Source organism: Capricornis sumatraensis, chromosome 18, assembly GCF_032405125.1.
Source record: "Capricornis sumatraensis isolate serow.1 chromosome 18, serow.2, whole genome shotgun sequence".
NCBI classification, from domain to species: Eukaryota; Metazoa; Chordata; class Mammalia; order Artiodactyla; family Bovidae; genus Capricornis; species Capricornis sumatraensis.
This window is the reverse complement of record NC_091086.1, coordinates 62,650,504-62,673,390: the sequence shown is the minus strand read 5'-3', so window position 1 is coordinate 62,673,390 and position 22,887 is coordinate 62,650,504. Positions and strand designations below refer to the sequence as shown.

At 44.7% G+C, this 22,887-nt stretch overlaps 1 protein-coding gene across 1 annotated transcript in view; it reads right to left on the bottom strand.

The window, feature by feature from the left end:
- MYO10 (myosin X) overlaps positions 1-6,481 on the bottom strand; it is a 207,491-nt gene extending 201,010 nt beyond the window's left edge. The window contains exons 1-2 of the mRNA XM_068990481.1: positions 6,461-6,481; positions 2,931-3,029 (exon numbers count right to left, since the gene is read on the bottom strand). Of these exons, the coding sequence (XP_068846582.1) occupies positions 2,931-3,029; positions 6,461-6,481 (120 nt within the window). The remainder of the gene's footprint in view (positions 1-2,930; positions 3,030-6,460) is intronic.
- Positions 6,482-22,887: the final 16,406 nt, after the last annotated feature.

Here is a 22,887-nt window from a genome sequence, read left to right as displayed (position 1 = left end):
CAACTCTTCGCATGAGGTGGCCAAAGTACTGGAGCTTCAGCTTTAGCATCATTCTTTCCAAAGAAATCCCAGGGCCAATGTCCTTCAGCATGGACTGGTTGGATCTCCTTGCAGTCCAAGGGACTCTCAAGAGTCTTCTCCAACACCACAGTTCAAAAGCATCAATTCTTCGGCACTCAGCCTTCTTCACAGTCCAACTCTCACATCCATACATGACCACAGGAAAAACCATAGCCTTGACTAGACGGATCTTTGTTGGCAAAGTAATGTCTCTGCTTTTCAATATGCTATCTAGGCTGGTCATAATCCTTGGTGGTTATGCCTGTTACATTCTGCTGTGAAACTGTGCTGTCAGGGTAGGAAGAAGTAGTTCAGAAGAAAAAGAAACAAGAAGTCTTTCGGCCACTGCCAGCTCTTGAGCCACGTCAGATCCACGTGTTTCCAACCTGTCTCACTTTCCTCATATTTCAAATCATTTCCTACATGGGTAACCAAGTTAATTACAGTTGTTATACTTGGGAATGACAGAGCAGACAACGTAAGACCAAGGGTTGATGACCGATTAAAGACTCCCAGGTTGGGAGTTGCTTTCATGTTTAAGTATATACTTTTCTGGTTTAGTTCTTTCTGAAACCCACGGTCCATAAATACAAGTCAAGAGGGAACAAAACTGCTGGCTTGACCATCCCTTTCAACACTGAGGGCTACCCATCGACCAGCTGGCAACAGTGTCACACAACACCAACTGCTGATATAGGCGGTAAGCTTAGAGGCTGTTAGAAATGCTGTGCGAGAAGCCTCTGCTGAGCAAAGCGTAGTTCAATAGAAATCGAGAGCATCTTTGGAATATTGAGGATGCTACATTAAATAAAACAAGCCAATAACAAAAAAGGACAAAAACTATGATTGCACTCATATAAGTATTGAAAAGAATCAAAATTATAGAGATAGAAAGCAGAAAGGTGGTTACCAAGGACTAGCGGAATTACAGGTTTGTTGGATACACTGTCTCAGTAGATTATCACAAGGTGGAAAAGTTCAAGAGACCTACTGCCCAACAACGGGAATGCACTCTACAGCTACTGAACGGTACACTTCAACACGGTTAAAATGGGAGTTTTAACATTATGTGCTTTGCATCACAATTTTTTAGAGGAAAAAGGTGGGGGGTGGGAAATAAAGTATCTTTGGGATTAAAAGTAAGTTGGAAAAAAAAAGAATTCCACTAAGCTCTGTCAGGTCAGATACACTGCTTAAGTTATTCTGTCTTTTTCCATCATCTTGAGAAGTATGTACAAGGACTGAAAGGAGCTGAATTCTCATCCGGGGAAAGGGAGAAGGCAAGACACAAAAATGCTGGCCAGGTCTCTTGGTCCTTAGTTTATAGATCACATCACCCTACCTGAGAACCTGATGAGAAAGAGCCCCGACTGTGCAGTGGTGGCTGTAAGACAGGTGGTCTCTTCGGACCCCTCTCCCTGCCCCCAGCACCTCTACTCTGTATCTGCATATCACACCTGCGTCGTCACCACCAGATAAATCCTGAAGAGCATTCAAGATGCTCAGATGAAAAAGGAACTGAGAAACTGCCAAACAGCCCAGAAATATCACTGCTTATCAAGCCAAGAAATGAGGAGTGTACGACCAAGAGGCTCATCTCTGTTCAAGGTCTCGATAGCCAAGGAGCCCATCAGCCGCACACTACAGAACACTGACCTTGAAGCATCTGTTCTCAAAGCAACTCGCCAACAAAATTCAGAAACTATGAATTTTAAATACTGGCACACAACCTCCTTTCGTTTCTTTATGTCTTAAATTTTAAAGTCCCTCTGAAGGAGGGACCCACTTGTATAACATTAAAATTGGTTTCCTTCGGGATTAACAAACTACTATATATGAAATAAACAATAAACACATACTGTATAGCACAAGGAACTGTATTCAATACCTGCTAATAATCTAGAAGGGAAAAGAATTTGAAATATATATGTACGTATTTACATATAACTGAATCACTTTGCTGTATACCTGAAACTAACACAACATTGTAAATTAACTATATATGTGTCTGTGTGTGCACTCAGTCATTCAGTCGTGTCTGATTCTTTATGACCCCATGGACGGTAGCCCACCAGGCTCCTCTGTCCATGGGATTTCCCAGGCCAGAAAACCGGAATGAGTTGCCACTTCCTACTCCAGGGGATCTTCCCGACCCAGGGATCCAACTTGCATCTCTTGTGTCTCCTGCATTGGTAGGCCCATTCTTTACCACTGAACCACCTGGACTTCAGGTTTTTTTTTTTTTTTTAATTGTAAATTGGTTTCCTTATAAAATGGAGAAGCTAGGCTCCTTTTCAACTGTCCAAATACAATCAATGGGCCAGTTTGTAGATTCAAGAATTCGTTCTCAGTCATTTTCACTTGTTTTACACTAAAGAATGGGCACCCTGGAGCAGTGGTTCCTACAGACAGAGGAGCTTCTTCAGTTGCTTCACAAGGTGGATAAGGAGGCTCAGGAGACGTGGTTTGCTCCATCCTGTCTTTATAGGGACCAGGGCACCGCTACAGTCTCACTGGCAGACCAGTACTCCCAACACTAGCCAAGTTTACAAACTTGAAGGGAAGGTCGCCATGAAACCAGTTACCACCCTAAGCTTCTGCTTCGTCCTGATCCCCAGGAAGGAAACCAGCCGAGGGCAGTGTTCTGTCCTGTCCTGGTTGGGACACTTTGCATTCCATTTGGGAGAATTTTTTACTGTGTCTCTCACACACTCGAGGTGTCGATCACACATTCTTTTTAGGATTCTGTTTCATCACTGAGAAAAGATGCCTAGGGCATGAGGGGGTGGGGAGTGGACACACATGCCCTTACTCAGGGCCCCCCGAGGAAGCGAACACGGCTGGTTCGAAGCTGCAGGCTCTCTGCTCACCTGACCATAGTCCGTCTGGAAGACCACAACGCCCTCTGCGCAGGAGTTTACAGTACTGGGGAAATGCTGGCCATTTTCTCTCAGCCAGACTCGCGTTCCCTGTAAATAAAACAGACAAAATATAACTATGTGTTGGAACTGTACTTTGAGGCAAAACACCACCCATAAAATTACTATACTTAACTAAATTCCTTAAAAATCACTTTTTGAAAAGCAAATGTCTTTCTCAAATAAGCAAGGAATGAAGCTTCAAAGAAAGCATCACCCACAGCCTTGTGTGTTAGTTGAGCAGCCGAGTCCGACTCTTTGTGAGCAGCCCTCCAGGCTCCTCTGTCCACAGGATTTTCCAGGCAAGGATACTGGAGTGGGTTGCCATTTCCTTCTCCGGGGGATCTTCCCGACACAGGGACTGAACCGAGGTCTCCTGCGTTGCCAGTGGATTCTTTACCATCTGAGCCACCAGGGAAGCCCAGATATACCCACAGCCTTACATATATACAGTGTGACTGAGAGCCCCACGAGACAGAAGAAGAAAAGGACAGAGAAAATCGCACTAAAATGCAACTGATTTCTGTGGATTATCTCATTTCATTCACACACACCCTTTGAGGCAAGCGTCGTTATCATCCCATTGTACAGATGGAGAAGTGGAGATCCAGAGGTAGCTTGCCCAGCATCTCACAGGAAGAAACTGCAAGTTTAATCAGGTCACCACACTGCTTCGCCCCAAGTTCAGAACTCTACAGGACGTCCAGGCTTCAACTTCCCGAATCCAAGCCCCATGCACTGGCCCACTTGGAGGGCACGGACTTCCTCCTTGTGTAAAATCCACTGACCTCTCCAAAAGAGGGATTCCGTTTTAGTAAGTATTACAACCCAGTCCCACTGGTATGAATTTTGGCAGGATTCCACCAGATAACAAATGCACCCCAAAGTTTGGAATTACAGCCCAAGAGATAGCAACTTCCAGAACCTACTGTTTTAATCTAGGGCAAAATGTTTTGGCATCGATTTTATTTCTCCTTTTTTACTTCCCCACTGGATAAATGAAATGACAATCAAAATACTTAGCTTTCCAGTGCTGAATTTCCTCTTTCTTTGATTTCCCAACATGAAAACCGTTTGTTTTCAAGGACAAGTGATAAAAATGTTTGCAGAAATTACTGGGTGTTCACTGGTCATTCAAATTATAAACAGTTACCTTTATGGCAATTCTTATACATGGTGATGGGAATGTAAATTTGTGCAGCCACTATGCAAACAGTATGAAGTTTCCTTAAAAAACTAAAGTGGAACTACCACATAATCCAGTAATTCCACTCCTGAGTATATAGCCAGAAAAGAAAAAAAAACATTAGTTCCAAAAGATACATGCACCTCAGTGTTCACAGCAGCACTATTTACAATAGCCAAGACCGGAAAGCAACCCAACTGCCCATCAGACAACTGGATAAAGAAGATGTGATGGATAGATACATGAAAATTACTCAGTCATAAAAAATAATGAAATCCTGCCATTTGCAGCAATGTGGATGGACCTAGAGGAATTATGTTTAGTAAAGTCAGAGAAAGACAAATACTGTATGATATTACTTATATATGGAGTCTAAAAAAAATAATACAAACAAACGTATATGCAAAATAGAAACAGACACACAGGCATGGAAAACAGACTAATGGTTACCAAAGGGAAAAAGGAGGGAAGAGGGACACATTAGGGGTGTAGGATTAACAAACACAAATTGCTATATAAAACAGATAAGCAAAAAGGATATACTCTACAGCATAGGGAATTATATCCACATCATGCATTATACCCATTAATCCACAATGGCATATAATCTGCAAAAATACTGAACTACTAAGCTGTACACCTGAAACTAACTCAATCATCTACATCAACTACACTTCAATTAAAAAATACTTAAAATTTTTCCAGTAGTCACATATGGATGTGAGAGGCGGTCTGTAAAGAAAGCTGAGTGCCAAAGAATTGATGCAACTGTGGTGTTGGAGAAGACTCTTGAGAGTCCCTTGGACTGCAAGGAGATCCAACTAGTCCATCCTAAAGGAAATCAGTCCTGAATATTCACTGGAAGGACTGATGTTGAAGCTGAAACTCCAATACTTTGGCCACCTGATGCGAAGAGCTGACTCACTGGAAAAGACCCTGATGCTGGGAAAGACTGAGGGCAGGAGGAGAAGGGGACGACAGAGGATGAGATGGTTGGATGGCATCACCGACTCAATGGACATGAGTTTGGGTAAACTCTGGGAGTTGGTGATGGACAGGGAGGCCTGGCATGCCGCAGTCCATGGGGCTGTAAAGAGTCAGACATGACTGAGCAACTAAACTGAACTAATTTAAAAAAAAGAATTACTTTTATGACTTAATGTATACCCAATATGCTGCAATCACTTTAGTATCTCGTATTATTTCTACTCTGCTCAATTTCATCAACTCCAACAAAAATGAAACAGTGGAAACACACCAAAATTATCATTTGATACATTAATAGTACTTAAAGCTCCTTTTACTAGAATTTTCAACCTCATTTCATTGATCTGCTTATTAATTTGTTTTGAGATGTTAGATGAAATATTCAAATATATTGGTTATACATTTAACTTCTCATGTAAGGGACTACTACTGATCTCAACACAGAGATGGAAGGGGATAAACAATGTAGAAGTGAACTAAGTATACTCAGCACTTTATGCTACTTTAAATTATGTTGTTACTAACATAAACAGTAGCTTCCAGTAATGGGGTGTCCATGAGGTGTCCCAATCATGTGCTAAGAGCCTCAATAACACTGATACTAACTTAACCTTTGGTAAGATAGGAATCCTTGCCCTGAAACTCAAGTTCAGAGCTTAAGTCCTTATCTAAAGTCACACAGCTAATGACCAAACCAGGTCTCAAATCTTTCCAATTCCTTATTCCATGTTCTTTCCACACATCACACGATTTGTCTCCTTAAAGTAATTCATGAATAAATAAAATGCACTAGTAGGTCAGAAAACAACTAAAACATACCAGCACACAAAGGTCACTTTAAGAGTCCAGTTATCACACACAACTCCTACTACAAGGGAAAATTTTAAGACATAAAAATCCAACTTACAAGTTACTCCTTCAGTGCCAAAGACAACTCTGTTTAAAATACACCAGCCAGGATCTAAAACACTTGTTGTCGCCACTGTGACCTGGGGTCCCCAGGAAGTCAACCCTGAGTTTGATGAAAGTATTTAGGGCCAGCAAGCTAGACCTCAGGAATCTGGGAGGAGGGGGACCCAAAGATGGGACCACCCATTTGTGAGGTTCTCCAAGCATTTCCACCAAGACGATCAAGGTGACTGGAGCCCCAGGTTGAAACACCACCAGCTCCTATTCCTCTTATGGGTTCTTGAGTTCCCCCAGCATCCCTACTGCCACTCTATAAAAGGACCCCCCACAATGGGCATCCCCTTTCTCTTTAGTGTGGAAATTCGAAGTTGTTAACTCCCAACTTCAACCTTCCTTCCACGGAGGGGTTGAAATTTTCCATAATGAAGATGGAAAAGAGCATCCAAAGTGAGTACGAGGGGTTTCTTTACAAATCCTGAAGACCACCTTATATAGAGGACACAGGTAACACCAACAGGGCTGAGTTCCCATCCCCGCACAAGTCAGTCGGGAAGCTCCAACGCCCACTTCAGCTTGAGATACTGGTAACATCCAAAGAGAAGGACGCAACTGCTGGGCAGTCCTTATTTCTTTATTAGCAAACAGCTCTTTTCGAAGAAGAACATTTACTGCAGGCATCTCTAAGACTGCTCTTTCAAATACCATTTCACACCAAAACTACAGTATTCGTAATGTTCTAGATAGAGATTTCCAAGTGTCTTAACTACTTTTTCAGCCTTTTTAAAATTCACAGGTCAAGATACTGCAACACTGAAAGCTTTCAAATACCTACATGTAAAGAATCCACCTGCCAATGCAGGAGACTTAGCAGACTCTGGTTCAATCCCTGGGTCAGGAAGATCCCCTGGAGTAGGAAATGGCAACCCACTTCAGTATTCTTGCCTGGAAAATCCCATGGACAGAGGAGCCTGGTAGGCTACAGTCCATGGGATCACAGAGAGTCAGACACGACTGAGCACGCCAACACACACTCAAATGCAAACTTTCAAGGTCACAACACAAGAGCTTTTACTCATTAGGTAAAACCATAAAATAATCACAGTGGACCTCCATCCCAGAATCCTGAGTCCAAAGCTTTCTGTTTGCTATGACTACCACCTGCATTGCTTTGATCGAAAAAGATTTCACGTCTGTTTCTCAAGCCTCAAAATTGTCTATTTATATGAATTAAGGTTCTGTTATGAAACATTACTGAATTAATATAAATTGTCACAAGGATTAATATAAACCTCCCGACTCCCAGAGGCTACACAGTGTGCCGTTTCTTTCTCTTGAGTTTTGCTGTGGCTCTTTTCGAACCTTCTCATTTGAAAGTATTACCAAGCTTTTTGTTGACACAGTCCTGCCTACATGATCAAACACACAATTCAACTTCCTTAGTCCAAAGGTCTTTCTCAACAGGTGTGAAGAGCTGCTGATAAACAAATCTTACAAAATCCAGCCCTGATTTCCAATCCAGAGCCCCCTGACCAGTTTTCCTAAACAGTGTCTTCCCTAGATAGGAAGGGAAATGCATTCAAAACACCCGCTTTGTTCTCTGAAAAAGTGTAAACAGGCAATTTTCATAGAATCAGACTTGCAAAGTAAAACTGGTGCAATGGATATTTTTTACATAGATTGTTCTGGGTGGTTTCTCTCGGCCCTCAAACTTTCTGCTTCCATTCTATTCGAAAAGAACACATACACCCTGGTCCAGAAAAGAGGCCACCCACAGGCATTTGAAAACGAAGTCACAGACAGACATTTACCAGAACATCCAAGTTTGAGTGGAGAAGAAAAACGTGCCCAACCATATGCAAACCATTATATTCTGTCATTGTTAAACAGGCTGATAATTTAATGTACAACACAGGCATATGGAGAAAACTCCTAGCATATGGGGAAAATTCACAACTGGAGTAAAAATATGCCTTTAAAAGCAGGTGGAACAAGTTGTATCACAAAATAACACGTTTTATTAACACTCTGGACGTTTTCATCTTCATCTGAGACAGGTATGTGTTAAATTCAACTTCTAAAAATCTTTTCTGCACACAATCACCATTAACAGTTTTACAAGATAAAACACTTGCCCAGAAATTCCCATCTCTTTGAACTTGCAGGCAATATTGTAAGATAAAGAGACAAGTAATACCATTCCTTGAAAAAATAGGTTCACAGAGATTCCCTTTTTCCATTGCCAACAAATGACTTCCTGGCTGTCCTGAAAGACCGACCATACCAAGCGTTGGTGACAATGTGGAAAAACTGGTGGTGATATAAAATGGTATACCCACCTTGGAAAACAGTCTGGCAGTTTCTTAAAAATCAGAATATAATCTTGCCTTATGTCCCAACAATTCAACTCTCAGAGACCTACCTACTCAAAGTTTTTCAAAAGCCTTGTAAGCTAATATTCACAGCAGCATTATTCGTAATAGCTGAATTCTAGAAATCACTTGTCAACAGAAGAAAAATGCACAACCTAAAGTTGCAGGTTAGATTTAATTTGGGGACCTTACGGAGGATTACTGCCCGGGCAACGGCCTCTCAGATGAGTTCCAAACAAGCAAGGGAGGAGCCAGGACATACTGGAGGTTCTGCTGGGGGGAGGAAAAAAAATGTGGTCCAACACCAAGAGATTACTGCTAATCACAAAACCTAGCATCTCAAGTTAACAATTATGCTGTTTTTCTATATATGGGAAGATGCAAGAGTCTGGGCTCATTGGATTTATTCCCCAGATATGCATCTTAACTATCTAGGGCCAGGATCCTATTTTTCTCCCTTCTGAATCCCCTCAAGGTACACCATTGAGGGTGGCTACAGTGGCTGATGGTGGGAACCCTCATTATTTTTTTTTTTTACGGGAAAGGCAGGCAGTATTTTTTTTTTTGTCCACACATTCAAATGTCCATCAACTGATATAGAAATAAAATGTGATAAATCTATACAATGAAAGGCTCAACAATAAAAAAAAAAAATCACAGAATCACCAAAAAGGATGAAACTCAAAAATATTATGCTAAGTAAAAGAAGCTACACATAAATAAGTATATATCATAGAATTCCATATATACGAAATTTCTGGAAGAGGCAAATTCATAGACACAGAAACTAGATGAATAGATGCCCAAAGCTAGGTGTTGGGACAGGGAGACATACTAACTGCATGTGGAAGAAGGAACCTGGGTGGGGAGGACAATGGAATCACTCTAAAACGGAATTGTGCTGATGGCGGCACGACTGTCTAAATGCAACAACTGTCTAAATGCCCTCAACTCCATTCAACCATAAATCTACAATGGGTGGATTTTCCTGTATGTAGTTATACATGGTCACTTCAAACCATTTAAAAAATTTAAATCCCAGTCTATATACTTCTCAGTGGTACATGAATATTCTTAACGATTCCATAATGGGAAAAGTCCAGTCATGTCTCTATAATTGAGCAATGGTGATGCCAAGAAACACACACATAGGAATGATGAGTATGTGTGCGTGCGTGCATACTTAGTCGCTTCAGTCGTGTCCGACTCTCTGTGACCCCATGGACCATGGCCTGCCAGGCTCCTCTGTCCATGGGATTCTTCTCCAGCTGTGTTAAAACTCTGAAGACTGATCTGTGTTGGGTTCATTAAGTCCCCACTCTCTATTAACATAGACTAGGAGGGGCTCAGAGACACAAGGCTACCAGGAGCCATGTCCAAGCTCATTTCCAGATAAGACCGTTAGAGAAACATGTTGTTGTTTTTTAGTCACTAAGTCGTGTCCGACTCTTTTGTGACCCCATGGACTGTAGCCCATCAGGCTCCTCTGTCTATGGGATTTCCCAGGCAAGAATATTGGAGTAGGGTGCCACTGCCTTCTCCAGGGGATCTTCCTGACCCAGGGCTCCAACTCGAATCTCCTATATCGGCAGATGGATTCTTTACCACTGAGCCACCAGGGAAGCCTGTGGTAGAGAGTATCTCTGTTGCAATTATCGGCCTCCCTCCCTCGAAGATAATCATAAATCCCTAGCCAGCTGTGTGTGACCTGCATTAACTCCTTGGGCAAGCAGTTGTACCTGGCACCTTCCTGCGGCCCTTCTGCATAAAAAGTTGACTGACTCCCATTTAAGAAGCTAAAAATCACTATCATAGATTCCAACCTGTTGCTCCCCCATTAAATTTTTTTTTTCTCCTTTTAACGACTACATTTCTCTTCTGATTTCAAGAATGATTTTCATCCCTGAACTTTGAAAAAAATTAAGTTTAAAAATAAGGTAGGAAAACAACCCTAAAAAGGGATAATGATGATGGACTTTAAATACCATACTGTGTGGCATGTTCTAATTACAGATTCACAGAGAAGAGGACATTCTTTAGTCAAACACACAACTCAGCCTCAGACCCACAACAGGGCACCGCACCTATTTTTCTCCCATAACTGCCTACTTGGCCCATGTTGAGTGCCACGGTTCAAGAGTCCTAACAAACCTACACGATAAAGTCAGATTGTTTCTGGAATGTGATCTGCCTTTAAAAAAAAAAAAAAAAAGTCTAATACACTGTAATGGATAAATTAATATAGCTATTTTTAAAAAATGTATCTGGAGGAAAACACTCCATCTTGAGATAGAGGAAATTAACCAACAACGTTTCCCTGCCTACCTATCTACCTATCCACCTACTTAGCTGCCCTGAGTCTTAGCTGCAGCACACAGGATCTTTGATCTTCTAGCTGAGGCATGCAGGATTTTTAGTTACAGCATGTGGGATCTAGTTCTCTAATGAGGGATCAAACCCAGTGCCCCTACATTGGGAGTGCGGAGTCTTAGCCACTAGACCAGGGAAGTACCTAACACGGCTATTTAAATCCGCAGTATTTTCAACAGCCAAAACAAAGCTCTTCTTTTTAGCCTGCAATGACTTAGCGAAGAAGTAACCTGGATTTGAAGATGTCTAATATAACAAGTGGGCTGGTGGCTCAGTGGAGGATTCGATCCCTGGGTCAGCAAGAGCCCCTGGAGAAGAAAATGGCAACCCACTCCAGTATTCTTGCCTGAGAAATGCCATGGAGAGAGAAGCCTGGCAGGCTACACCACAGGGTCACAGGAGTCAGGCACAACTTAGCAACTAAACACCAACAAATGTGGCAGGCTGGGACACAGGAGATCCTTGTTCTTGAAGATACTGAATTCCAGAAAGGAGATGTGGGTAATATATCATAGTACAAGAATTCAAACAGCATTTTTAAAACTGAGATATAATCAACATGCAACACATTAGTTCCAGGTATACAGCATGATTTGACATTAGTATCTATGGAGAAGTGATCAAGACAATAAATCTAGTTAATATCCATTACCACACATGGTTTTTTTTCTTATGAGAATTTTTAAGATGTACTCTCTTAGCAACTTTCAAATAACCATACAGTATTATCAAGCACAGCCACCATGCTGTCCATTAGATCCGCAGGGCTTATTTTACAAACAGAAGTCTGTAGCATTTGAAGCTGTCCATTCAATTCCTCTGCCCCTCCCTCTGGCAATCACTCATCTGTTTTTCTGTACGAGTTCAGTGGGGTGGTTCTGATGGGGAGGGTCCACATATAAGTGAGATCTCTCCTTGTTTATAGTTATCTTTGTTGTTGAAGTAGGAATACCTTTTCATCAACTGAACAGATCTTTTTTTTCCTAATCCTTATTACTCAAATCCGTCTCAGAGGACACACGGTGTTTATAACATACAAAGTTCTAACACAGGGTCCTCCACCTCATCAGTACTGACATTTTGGGTGAGGGAATTATTTGTTGTCGGGGAAAGGACTGTCCTAGTTGAGAACCACTGGTCTAGAGTGAATGGAAAGTTGAGAGTCACAGCCAAAGGAAAGGAGCTTTCAAACCCCATTAACCGAAAGCAGACTCCACTATTTCAATTCTAGGAATTTCCACAACCTCCTGAAGTCGGATCAGCCCAGACATGACCTACCTGGGGCAGATCTAATTTCCGGTGACCTTGGCTGGGTTCTTACAGAAGGAAGGGGTTGGGTGCGGGGAGGGAGTGCTGCAGAATGTGATTCAAAACATCTGACGGACAGAACGAGCGAGGTCTCCGAGGCAGCCGGCTGGACGGCAGTACTAGGGGGCCTCTCTCCTTTTCCTCTTTTCTGTCCACTCGGCCGTTTGGGGGGTTTTTTTTACAGGTATTTTTCATGTTTCCTGGAGAAGGGAATGGCAGCCCACTCCAGTACTCTTGCCTGGAGAATCCCATGGCGAGAGGAGCCTGGCGGGCTTCAGTCCATGCGGTCACAAAGAGTCAGACAGGACTGTGTGACTAACATACTTTCATGTTTAGAACTAACAACGTTTTTATGCAGACAATTGGAACCCGCACAGACAAAAGCCCGCTCAAAACCTGTGCTCTTCCATCTCGGGGGAATTTCAACCCCAAGTGCTTGCAAACCTCAGTGCAAAACTTGTGAGGAGGTCTGGAAACAGTGAAGGTGAGAACAAAGCACAGCGTCATCACGTGTCCAAAGTGAGTATGAAAAATGCGGTGTGAACAAGAGTGGCGGGGACAAAAGGGGCCCTGCTAGCTGGGGATGGACCAGGAAACTCAGAAATGAAAGGAAAAGGGGCAACCCAAGACGTCTCCCCTGCAGAGACAGCTGCACCTCGGGAGGGGACCCGGGAAAGCGAAGCAGCTTCGGGGCCACTGACCCCAGCGTCCCGGCTGCCATGGGTGATCTGCAGGTCCACCCGCCATGAAGCAGGCAGAGCAGAGCACGGGGCCACCAGGGTGAGTGGTCCCCGGACTCACTTCCTGCACATGACTGCAGGGCTTCGGACCTAAGGCTGGCACCCTCTTCGGCACCACTGCCTCAGAGGCTGAAAAGCAGACGGTTTCGGGCTCAGTTCTCAAAGGATGCAGAATTCAGCTAGTGCGGGGCCAGCACCAACCACTGAGGACAGAAAAGGAATGTGCTGTGAGCATATCGCCCGGGGTGTCAGAAATACACGTGCCCAATGTGTCCCACGTCACCGGGGCTGTGGAGCAGCAGTGGTATTTGCTTTCTATAATAAGCAACGCCAAGGACAACTGTTCTACACCCCTCAGAGCTGAGGCCACCATTAATTTCCAGGGAAAAATGCGTGGCTGACACTTGTTCAGGACTCACAGACATAACCCGTCCCCTACAACCACTCCCAAAGGCTACGTGACAAGCACTGCGTAACTCCCCAGACTGGCCTATAGAAGCCCTTGAAGGCACTGCTCTTTCAATAAGGAATGTATTCCAGCTATCTGTAGCTGAAATGTGTTTGCAGCTATCAGCTATGTCATCGTTGTCATCATAAACATCATTTCTTGGAAATATGAGCCTCAGTATCATTTACAGCACTCTCACAGCAAGATGTGTCCTGTCCCGAACACCTGACCATAAACACACCTAAACACAGTACGGCTATAAAATGAGGCTGCCTACATTCAGTACTATAAAGTTCACCATCTGTCCCATGCCTGGCCACAGTTCCCCGTGAGAAGGGCCACATGGCATCCATGTTATTTCCCGCTGTCCACCCATAAGGTCAAACTGTCACCACCGTGAGCCACTGCCTTCATGGGGACAATGACATGTAAAGTACATGAGCAGTAGGAGGTGGAAAGGAAAAGGAAAAAAGAAAACGGTGAAAGATTTTGCCAACAATAAACTAATCTTTGCTCACTGTTCCTCAGGTAAAGATGCAAAGACTCACTGGTGTCCCCCACTCGTAATCAAAACCAAAGCAAACTATGCTAAACGGCAAAACACCTGACTTATGAAACTGTAAGTCTTTCGCTGTTGTTCAGTCACTATGCTGTGTCCAACTCTGTGTGACCCCATGGACTGCAGCACGCCATGCTTCCTTGTCCTTCCCCATCTCCCAGAGCTTGCTCAAATTCATGTCCATTAAGTCAGCGATGCCATCCAACCATCTCATCCTCTGTCGTACCCTTCTTCCCCTGCCTTCAATCTTTGCCAGCATCGGGGTCTTTTCCAATGAGGCGACTCTTCGCATCTGGTGGCCAAAGGATGGAAGCTTCCGCTTCAGCATCAGTCCTTCCGATGAATAATCAGGGTTGGTTTCTTTAATGAGTTTATTCCCAATTCTGGGCTTCCAACTTGCCAACTGATTCCATCCTGGTTTTTTATTTTGATTTTCCCTACCTTCTTCTCAACTCCTCCTAACAACTTTTCAGTTACTCTACTGAACTACAGTGACTAGAAGTAATCCCAGAAAGAGGAACACTGAAAGAAATGAATCATCTCCAAGTTGCTGAGACAATCACAGTGTAGGAATGTGACAATCCAAGGACCAAAAAACAAATTATTCTGTCTAGTAGCTAACCAATCATCACACAGCCAACACATGTGTCTAAAAGAAAACAGAAGATGAACCCAAAGAATCAGCCAACACATTTAAAATTCATTCAATCTGTAAGTCACTTCACCCATAAATCCATCTATCCATCAATCCAGCCACCTTTCCACAAGTCCATCCTTCCTACCAGCATCTTTTGAGCCCCCTCATATGTACCAGGCACTCTGAAAGATTCACAGGTCTGTAAGTACCCTACATACAAACAAGTTTGGTTCCGAGAGCGTGTTTATAAGTTCAATTTGTTCATAAATCCAAAAAAGTTAGCCCAAGTACTCAACTACAATTAGACATATAGTACTGTAATAGATTTATAATACTTTTTATGCAAATAATACACAAAAAAGTGTCTTACAAAAAATGAAACATTTTTAATCTTACAGTACAGTACCTTGATAAGTACTATAGTACAACAGCTGGCATATGGGGGCTGGCATTGAGTGAACAGGCAAGAAGAGTCACTGACTAGAGGGGGAAGAGGTGGGAGATGGTAGAGCTGAAGGATTGTCAGCAACAGAAGACAGAGGACCAGCTGCAATTGTCCTGATGCTGACGGAACAACATCATGACAACTCATGCCTCATGCTGACGGAACGCGTGTTCACATCTTGGAAAAGTTTGCAACCTGAAGGTTTGTGCGTAGGGGACTTACTGTATATAAAGTCATTCCTGCTCTAAAACACTTATATTGGAGGTAAAACTATGCCTATTCTAATACCCTCTACCTATAGTCTTTCTTCTGAAGCAAGAAATTATGTAACAGGAGGAGCCGAAGAACAAGACAAGAGAAGTAGGTAGCTGGGAGAAGGCCAAGCAGACTTTATACAATGAGCACAACTGTTCTAAGAACTCTTTAAAAATAGTGGGAAATCCTCTCTCAGGGACACAAAACAACTGGCTTCAGAACTGCATTCCATTCTTCCTTTTAGTGGAAACAGGAGGAGATACAGAACAGGAGGGGCAATGAAAGGCCATCACAAGATGTTTCACTCCTCATGGAACAGCACACCAGGTGTCCTTTACCTCTCAGTTCCTGGAGGTTTGTCCTCTCCTATTCTTTACAAGAATAATTAAAAACAAAAACAAAAACAAAAACTGGTTAAGATAATCTTGATGAAATCCTGGCTGTGTTCTGGCTACCATCTGTTTTTAGAAAAAATACACAAACGTACTCGAAACAGGAGTTTGTCATTACTTCATAAAAATGAATGACCCAAGAACACAGTAGGAAGTAAATAAACTTAAAACAGCTATTTCTCATTTCAGCTGCGTGCATACTCATTAATTCCTCTGCAGAATTTTATTGAAGTTCAAGAACATTTAATCTTTTTCATAAAATCCCACTTCCTGAATTAAGAGTTGCTTAAGAGATCTTCTAGCACCATCAAAGAGACAGACAGCATGTTGGTGAGAACGTGAAAAAAGCAGAACACGCAAACCCTGCTGGCGAGAATGTAAAATAGTGCAGCTGCCATGGGAAACAGTCTGGCTGATCCTCAGAAGGTTAAACATAGTTACTATACGACCTGGGGATTTCACTCCCAGCTATATATCCACGGGAAATGAAAACATATGGCCACACAAAAACCTGTATATAAATGTTCCCAGCAGCATTATTCCCAAGAGCCCAAATGGGGAAACAAACAGACAGAAGGACAGATTCTTTCAAAATGTACTCAGAAAAGGGAGTATTACTCAGTGATTAAAAAAGAATGAAGAACTGATACATACTACAACATGGATAAGCCTTGAAAACATTACTCTAAGTCAAAGCTCTGGTTTATCCAGTAGTCATGTATCGATGTGAGAGTTAGACCATAAAGTAAGCTGAGCACCAAAGAATTGATGCTTTTGAACTGTGGTGTTGGAGAAAACTCGAGAGTCCCTTGGACTGCAAAGGGATCCAACCAGTCCACCCTAAAGGAGATCAGTCCTGAATATTCATTGGAAGGACTGATGCTAAAGCTGAAGCTCCAACACTTTGGCCACCAGATGCAAAGAACTGACTCATTGGAAAAGATCCTGATGCTGGAAAAGACTGAAGGCGGGGAGGAGAAGCGGACAATAGAGGATGAGATGACTGGATGGCATCAACGACTCGGTGGACATGAGTTTGAATAAGCTCCGGGAATTGGTGATGGACAGGGAGGCCTGGCATGCTGCAGTCCATGGCGTCACAAAGAGTCGGACACGACTGGGCGACTGAACTGAAGTCAAAGCACCCAGCCTCCAAAGACCACATACTGTTTGATTCCATGTATATGAAATATCCAGAAGGAAAAGCCAGAGAGACAGAAAGTAGATTGCTGGCTGCCGAAGGCAGGTGTAGAAGTGACTGGAAACAGGGGGTGACTGCTAAGAGGCATGGGGTTCCCTTTTTGAATGATGAGAATATTCTAGAGTTAGAGACTGGCGATGGCTACACAACTATTAGTATATATTAGTAAGAAATTGCCTGCCATGCAGGAGACATGGGTTTCACCCCTGGGTCGGGAAGATCCCCTGGAGAAGGGAATGGCTGCCCACTCTATTCTTGCCTGGAGAATCCCATGAACAGAGGAGCCTGGTGGGCTATGGTCCACAGGGTTGCAAAGAGCTGGACACAACTGAGTGACTAACATGCAAATATTCATTCTAGTACTATATTTAGTGAATGTACTAAAAACCACGGAACTGAATACTTTAAAAGGCTCACCACTTTATGTGAATTGTCTCGCATATAACAAGAGGAGAGGGGGAGAGAGACAAATGGCTGCAAGAAAAACAGGCTTGTACCCTCATTCACTCCCTGGATCCAGTTATTTTAAAATCCATCTTCACCTCTGGCCTCACTCACGGCATAGGCCAAGAAAGTCCTCTTTCCAGTTTACACTGGTTTGGACTGAGTCACCATCATTTACAGGCAAGGGAATATCAGCTATTACTTTTGCAGCAGACAAATGCCATGACTTTCAGAAACCGTCTACAGAGCAATGCACTCAGTCCTGTCAACAACCACAAGTTGATATGTTTTCCCTAGATCACCAAAACAAGAGTTATTTCAGTGCTTTTACTAGAACTTTTATCAGCGGTATGATAGGAGGTAGGCTTCCCTAGTAACTCCGTTGGTAAGAACTGGCCTGCCATGCAGGAGACCCAGGTTCGATCCTCAGGTTGGGAAGATCCCCTGGAGAAGGAAATGGCAACCCACTCCAAGATTCTTGCCTGGAGAATCCCATGGAAAGCGGAGCCTGGCATGCTACAGTCCACGGGGTCACAAGAGTTGGACATGACGTAGCAACTAAACCACCACCACCATGATAGGAGGCAAGACTGGATTTGTTTCACCAGCCAGTGAATTCCCAGCATCTGGAACAAGTGACAGATAAGTGTTCATTCACTCAAGCCCAAATCCTAGCTCGGCACCTGCTCACACATCAGAGAACAGACACCTGCAGGAATGGTGCTGCTCACAGAGAGACAGAAGGCCACTCAAGACGTCAGGAAGTGGCCATAGAGACCGCACGGAACACTCCCCTGGAAGGTGTGGACTCAAATCCAGCCCTACCACACGTAGCTCAGAACCGCTGTTAATTACTAGAGACTACTCCACACTAAACAAGGAGTCATTCAATTTGTCTGCTGTATGAGAAGATCACACGAGATGGCTTGCCAAAGTGCTCCAAAGCCACAGGGCCCCTGACACTACGTGGCAGCGTCTATATTTGGGGTCTTGCTGCCAGCACCTCCTATGTCACACCCAGGATGGCTTTCATTTCGCTTTCCTCTAAACACCGTGCTACAGAACCTAAGAACACACAGGCCTCGTTTAGCTAACCACAGGAACTAACCTCTCCTCTTAACCACCAAAACTACAGCATCGGCTGTATTCCAGCCACCAGGCACTTAAAAATAACTTACAGACACGCTACACCCATCAGGAAGGTGACCGGAGGGTACTGGGGAGGATGAAACGGTTTAAATGAACTAAGTGCCTGTGTGTGTTCCACTTGAGATCTACCAAGATTTTACCTAAATAAAATGATTTCTCTCCTGTGACAAAACTCAGTCCATCTCCTCTGGGGTTCCAGAGGGATTTAGGTAGACGTGACATTTTCTTTAAGAGGCAGCCCATGTGCCAGCCCCGTGGCAATGCCAGGTTATGTCTGCATCACTACTCGGGCTGAGATCCGAGATTCTTCTCCAAGGATACAGACCTCTGTGTCCGAGGATGAGTACAAGACATGGAGGAGGGCATACAGGCATCGGGCGTAGGAGAAGCCAGAGAGGCTGCAGAATGCACTGGGTTTTGTGGTGGTGGTTCTGCCGTTTAAGCCAAGCTTTTCTTTTTCAACAGTTTTGGATTATAATTTATAGAGAAGTTGCAAAGCTAATACAGATGGTCCGCACACATTTATTCAGGCAGGTTCCCCCGACTGCTGACACTTTACATTCATCACAGCGTAGGAGCCAACACAGATGCGTGACCATGAATGCAATCGAACAGTCCTGTGGATTTCACACTAGTGTCTCCCTAATGTCCTTCTTCCACCTCAGGATCCCATCCAACACACTCTACCTACTTGTCACGCCTCCTTAAGGCTTCTCTGCTCTGTGACAGTGTTTAAAGGCCTGGACAGTTGTGAGGAGTACAGGTCAGGTGTTCTGTAGAATGGTCCCTCCAAGCAGGCACTGTCTTAGGTTTTTTCCTCCAGGTTAGATGCGAATGTCGTGGTTTCCAATGATGGTTCAAATCCAGCGGTCCAACTGCCTGAATGAGAATCCTGGCTTCACTATCTCTTAGCCTCTGGAACCAATTAACCTTTCACAGCCCTCAATTTCCTCATCTATGGAAGAGCATAAATAAACCCTCCCACCCTCCAGGGCACTGTGGGGCTAACTCTGAGAAGGAAGCGGGTGGATAATCAGGACTTCTCCACCGAAACTGTAAGTGGCCACCGATGGTTTAAACAAAGATGCTGGGCCAGAGACACAGAACGAAGACTTGTAACAGACAGACCTGGCTTCCGGAAACCTGCCGGCCGATGGAGTTAACATGGATCATTTAAAGTTGACGCCATAGGACTAATCTGGGCACAGGTACAAAGTGTCCACATGTAGGGGTGTTGGTGAAGGAAGCAGGCCTCACAGGAACAGGATTCTGAGAATGAACAGGACAGACCCCATGGGCCAGGGGAGGTCACAAGGTGAAAGGTCCCATTTTCTACAAATCAGCCAGGGACCGGTGTAGATGCAGATACGCTGGCTCACCTGCTCTGCTTCATCAGCACGTGTATTATGACCCGGCTTCCCAGTGGCGCTAGTGGTAATGAACCCACCTGCCACTGCAGGAGGGCACAGGTTCCATTTCTGGGTTGGGAAGGTCCCCTGCAAGAGTAAATGGCTACCCACTCCTGGAGGATCTCAAGGACAGAGGAGCCTGGTGGGCTATAGTCCACAGGGTCACAAAGAGTCAGCCATGGCTGAGCATCTGAGCACAAGAGCACAAATTACAAAAAGCTTAGCACGTCGAACGACAAAGGGATTCACCTTCCTCCAGTCTAAGAAAGAGAAGTCTCAAAATCCAGCCAACCAAGCTCGAGGAACCACTGAAGTCTCCCCAGTTACCCATAAAATGAGGCCAAATTACATTGTTTTCCAATGCAACAGATTTTTTTTACAACTATGCTTGTTAAAAAATACACAGAAAAACCCAGCAGCCCAGTCTTTGAGAGATTAACTTTTAATTCCACCTCAGTCCATAAGACTCAGTCACTCATAGCTTGGAAATTCTCAAGCTCTTGTTGAGTAGAATCGATGGGTAGGCTGAAGCAGCGGCTAGGGGCTGTAGTAAGACCCCACTGGGGTGGACAAGAATAAGCCAAGCCCAGGGACAAGGGGGTGGGGTGAAGTCTGGGGCCTGCAGACAAGGAGGCGCCAGGGCCCATGGGGGCAGGTAACACAAAGGCCTGGGTCCTGCCATTCAGGGAAGTTCCTCTGGGCTCCTCGGCAGCCTCTCCCCGACCTCTGAATGCCAGGCCCCACCTAGACCAAAGTGGTCTCCTCTTTCCATTCCTAGGGAACCTCTCACTACCTGCCAGTCAATGGTTGGAACAAGCTCAGTCCTACAAAGAGTCGCTTTCCCAGCCATAGACCTGAGGAAATTTCCTAGGAGGGGAGTCTTCCCTCCCACGCCCCCCAACTCCACCCTTCCCAAACCACTCCAGCCACCGCTGAAGCCAAGCTCTGGGGATGGACACACACACACACAACCCACATGCACACACTCCACACATACTACCCCACTCAGTCAATGCCTCCCAACTCAGCCAAGCTCTGGGGACACACACACAGACACACAGACACACACACACACACACACACACACACACACTACCCCACTCAGTCAACAGCTGAATTCATAACTGGGAGCAAGGGCATGCACGCACTACTAACCCACAAGGGTGACATAGAGGGGCTCCTCCTATGCAGCAGAGTGGACAGGATGGGGGTGAGGTGGGCCCAGCAAGAGCTCCACTGAGCAGGACTTCACTCCTGAAGCAAGGCCAGCTTCCGGTCATTGCCCAGCTCCCAGCCTCACTTCTCACCGTCCTCCCAGCCTCACTCCTTCTTTCTCCAAAATGAAGTCCTCCTCTGCTTCACAGCAGGAAAGCAACTGCAGGAGAGGAAGCTCGGGACTCAGATGTCAGGCCCAGCAAACGCCCCACGAGCCACCACAGCACGACCAGTCTAGGAGGCTCTGGTCTCTGACTCTACAGCCGATCCAAATGCCCGTGGAGCTCGGAAGCCCCTGCAGCACCCGGGGACCAGCTCCAGATGGGTGAAGGTGCAATGGTGGGGGCCCCCAGCTCTGGGCCAAGGCCTTTCAGGGGTATCCAAACAGACCAGGGCTCCTTCCTCCCCTCCATCCACAAACTCACCAATTCAGAGATTCTCCCACCTCCTCTGACTCCCAGGAAACACCTGATGCCTTTTCTGCTGCTTGCTCCAGCGAACTCCAGCTTAAACTATTGCATCGACCAAAAAGTTCCCTCCGGTTTCTCCATAACATCTTATGGAAACCACTGATCTGAACAGCTACCCCAAGAGAGGAAAGCATTAGATTCAAGTAAAACCATGAAAGAAGAAGGGCAGTGAGGGAATAAAGAAAAAGAGGAGGAAGTGGAAGGGAAAGGAAGTCAGTTAACAGTAAACCGTCTGCCCCCTAAGCAGAATGCATTGCTCCCACATAATTCACTACACATGTGGATGGACATCTCCACCATTCTTATTTACTCCAATAACTAATGCTCACTGCAATCCAAGTGTTTGTCTTGAAATTATTTAGCTGAAAGTCATTTCCAAACATGTTATTTAAAAATCGTTTTAGACGTTGCTACAAAACTATGCCTATAACAAAGGTTGCTTGCTAAACATTATCTAAAAATGTATGCTTCGTAACTGAATGTCCTTTATAAGCATTATTTAGGGACTCTGCAGTATTATCAGCATTGCATTGGCCTGCCAATAAAACACCATAGTATCCAACTCCAAGATATACAGGACAGGAGTGAAAGTCGCTCAGTCGTGTTCCCTTCTTTGAGACCCCATGGACTGCAGTAGCCCACCAGGTTCCCCTGTCCATGGGATTTCCCAGGCAAGAACACTGGAGTAGGTTGCCATTTCTTTCTCCAGGGGATCTTCCCAACCCAGGGACCGAACCCAGGTCTCCTGCATTGGAAGCAGACTCTTGACCATCTGAGCCACACGGCACTAATGCATGAAACCAGCGTGTGTGCGTGCTCAGTCCCTTCAGTCGTGTCCAACTCTGTGAGACCCTACGGACTGTAGCCCGCCAGACTCCTCTGTCCATGGGGTTCTCCAGGCAAGAGTACCGGAGTGGCTGCCATGCCCTCCTCCAGGGGAACTTCCCGACCCAGGGATCGAACCCTCATCTCCTGCATCTCCTGCATGGTGGGTGGATTCTTTACCGCTGAGCCACCGGGGAAGCCCTGCATGAAACCAGCATCCCTGGACAAAGCCACATAACTCCAGGTTTAATCACAACTTGGCTGTTCCAGCGGCCATGCGTCTTCCTTCCAGACTTCCACAGAACGCCTAGGTACTACTCTCTCTTGCCAACACCAGGCCAACTCAAAGGCCTCTTATGTCATATAATCCAACCCTCTTTGTTCCCCTATCAAGCGACAGAGATTTGTCCACACACACTGGAAACCCAGAGAGACCTCCATTCATTTCCATGGCCCCAATTCACGGGTGACAGTGATGGGTGCCCCAGGGACATCCCTTCTGGGCTCCAAAATCCAATCTCTCTCCTTCAACTGACTAAAAGAGCAAACCCTCCTCCCCAAAGAGGTTTGTTTAAAACCTAAGTGAATCAC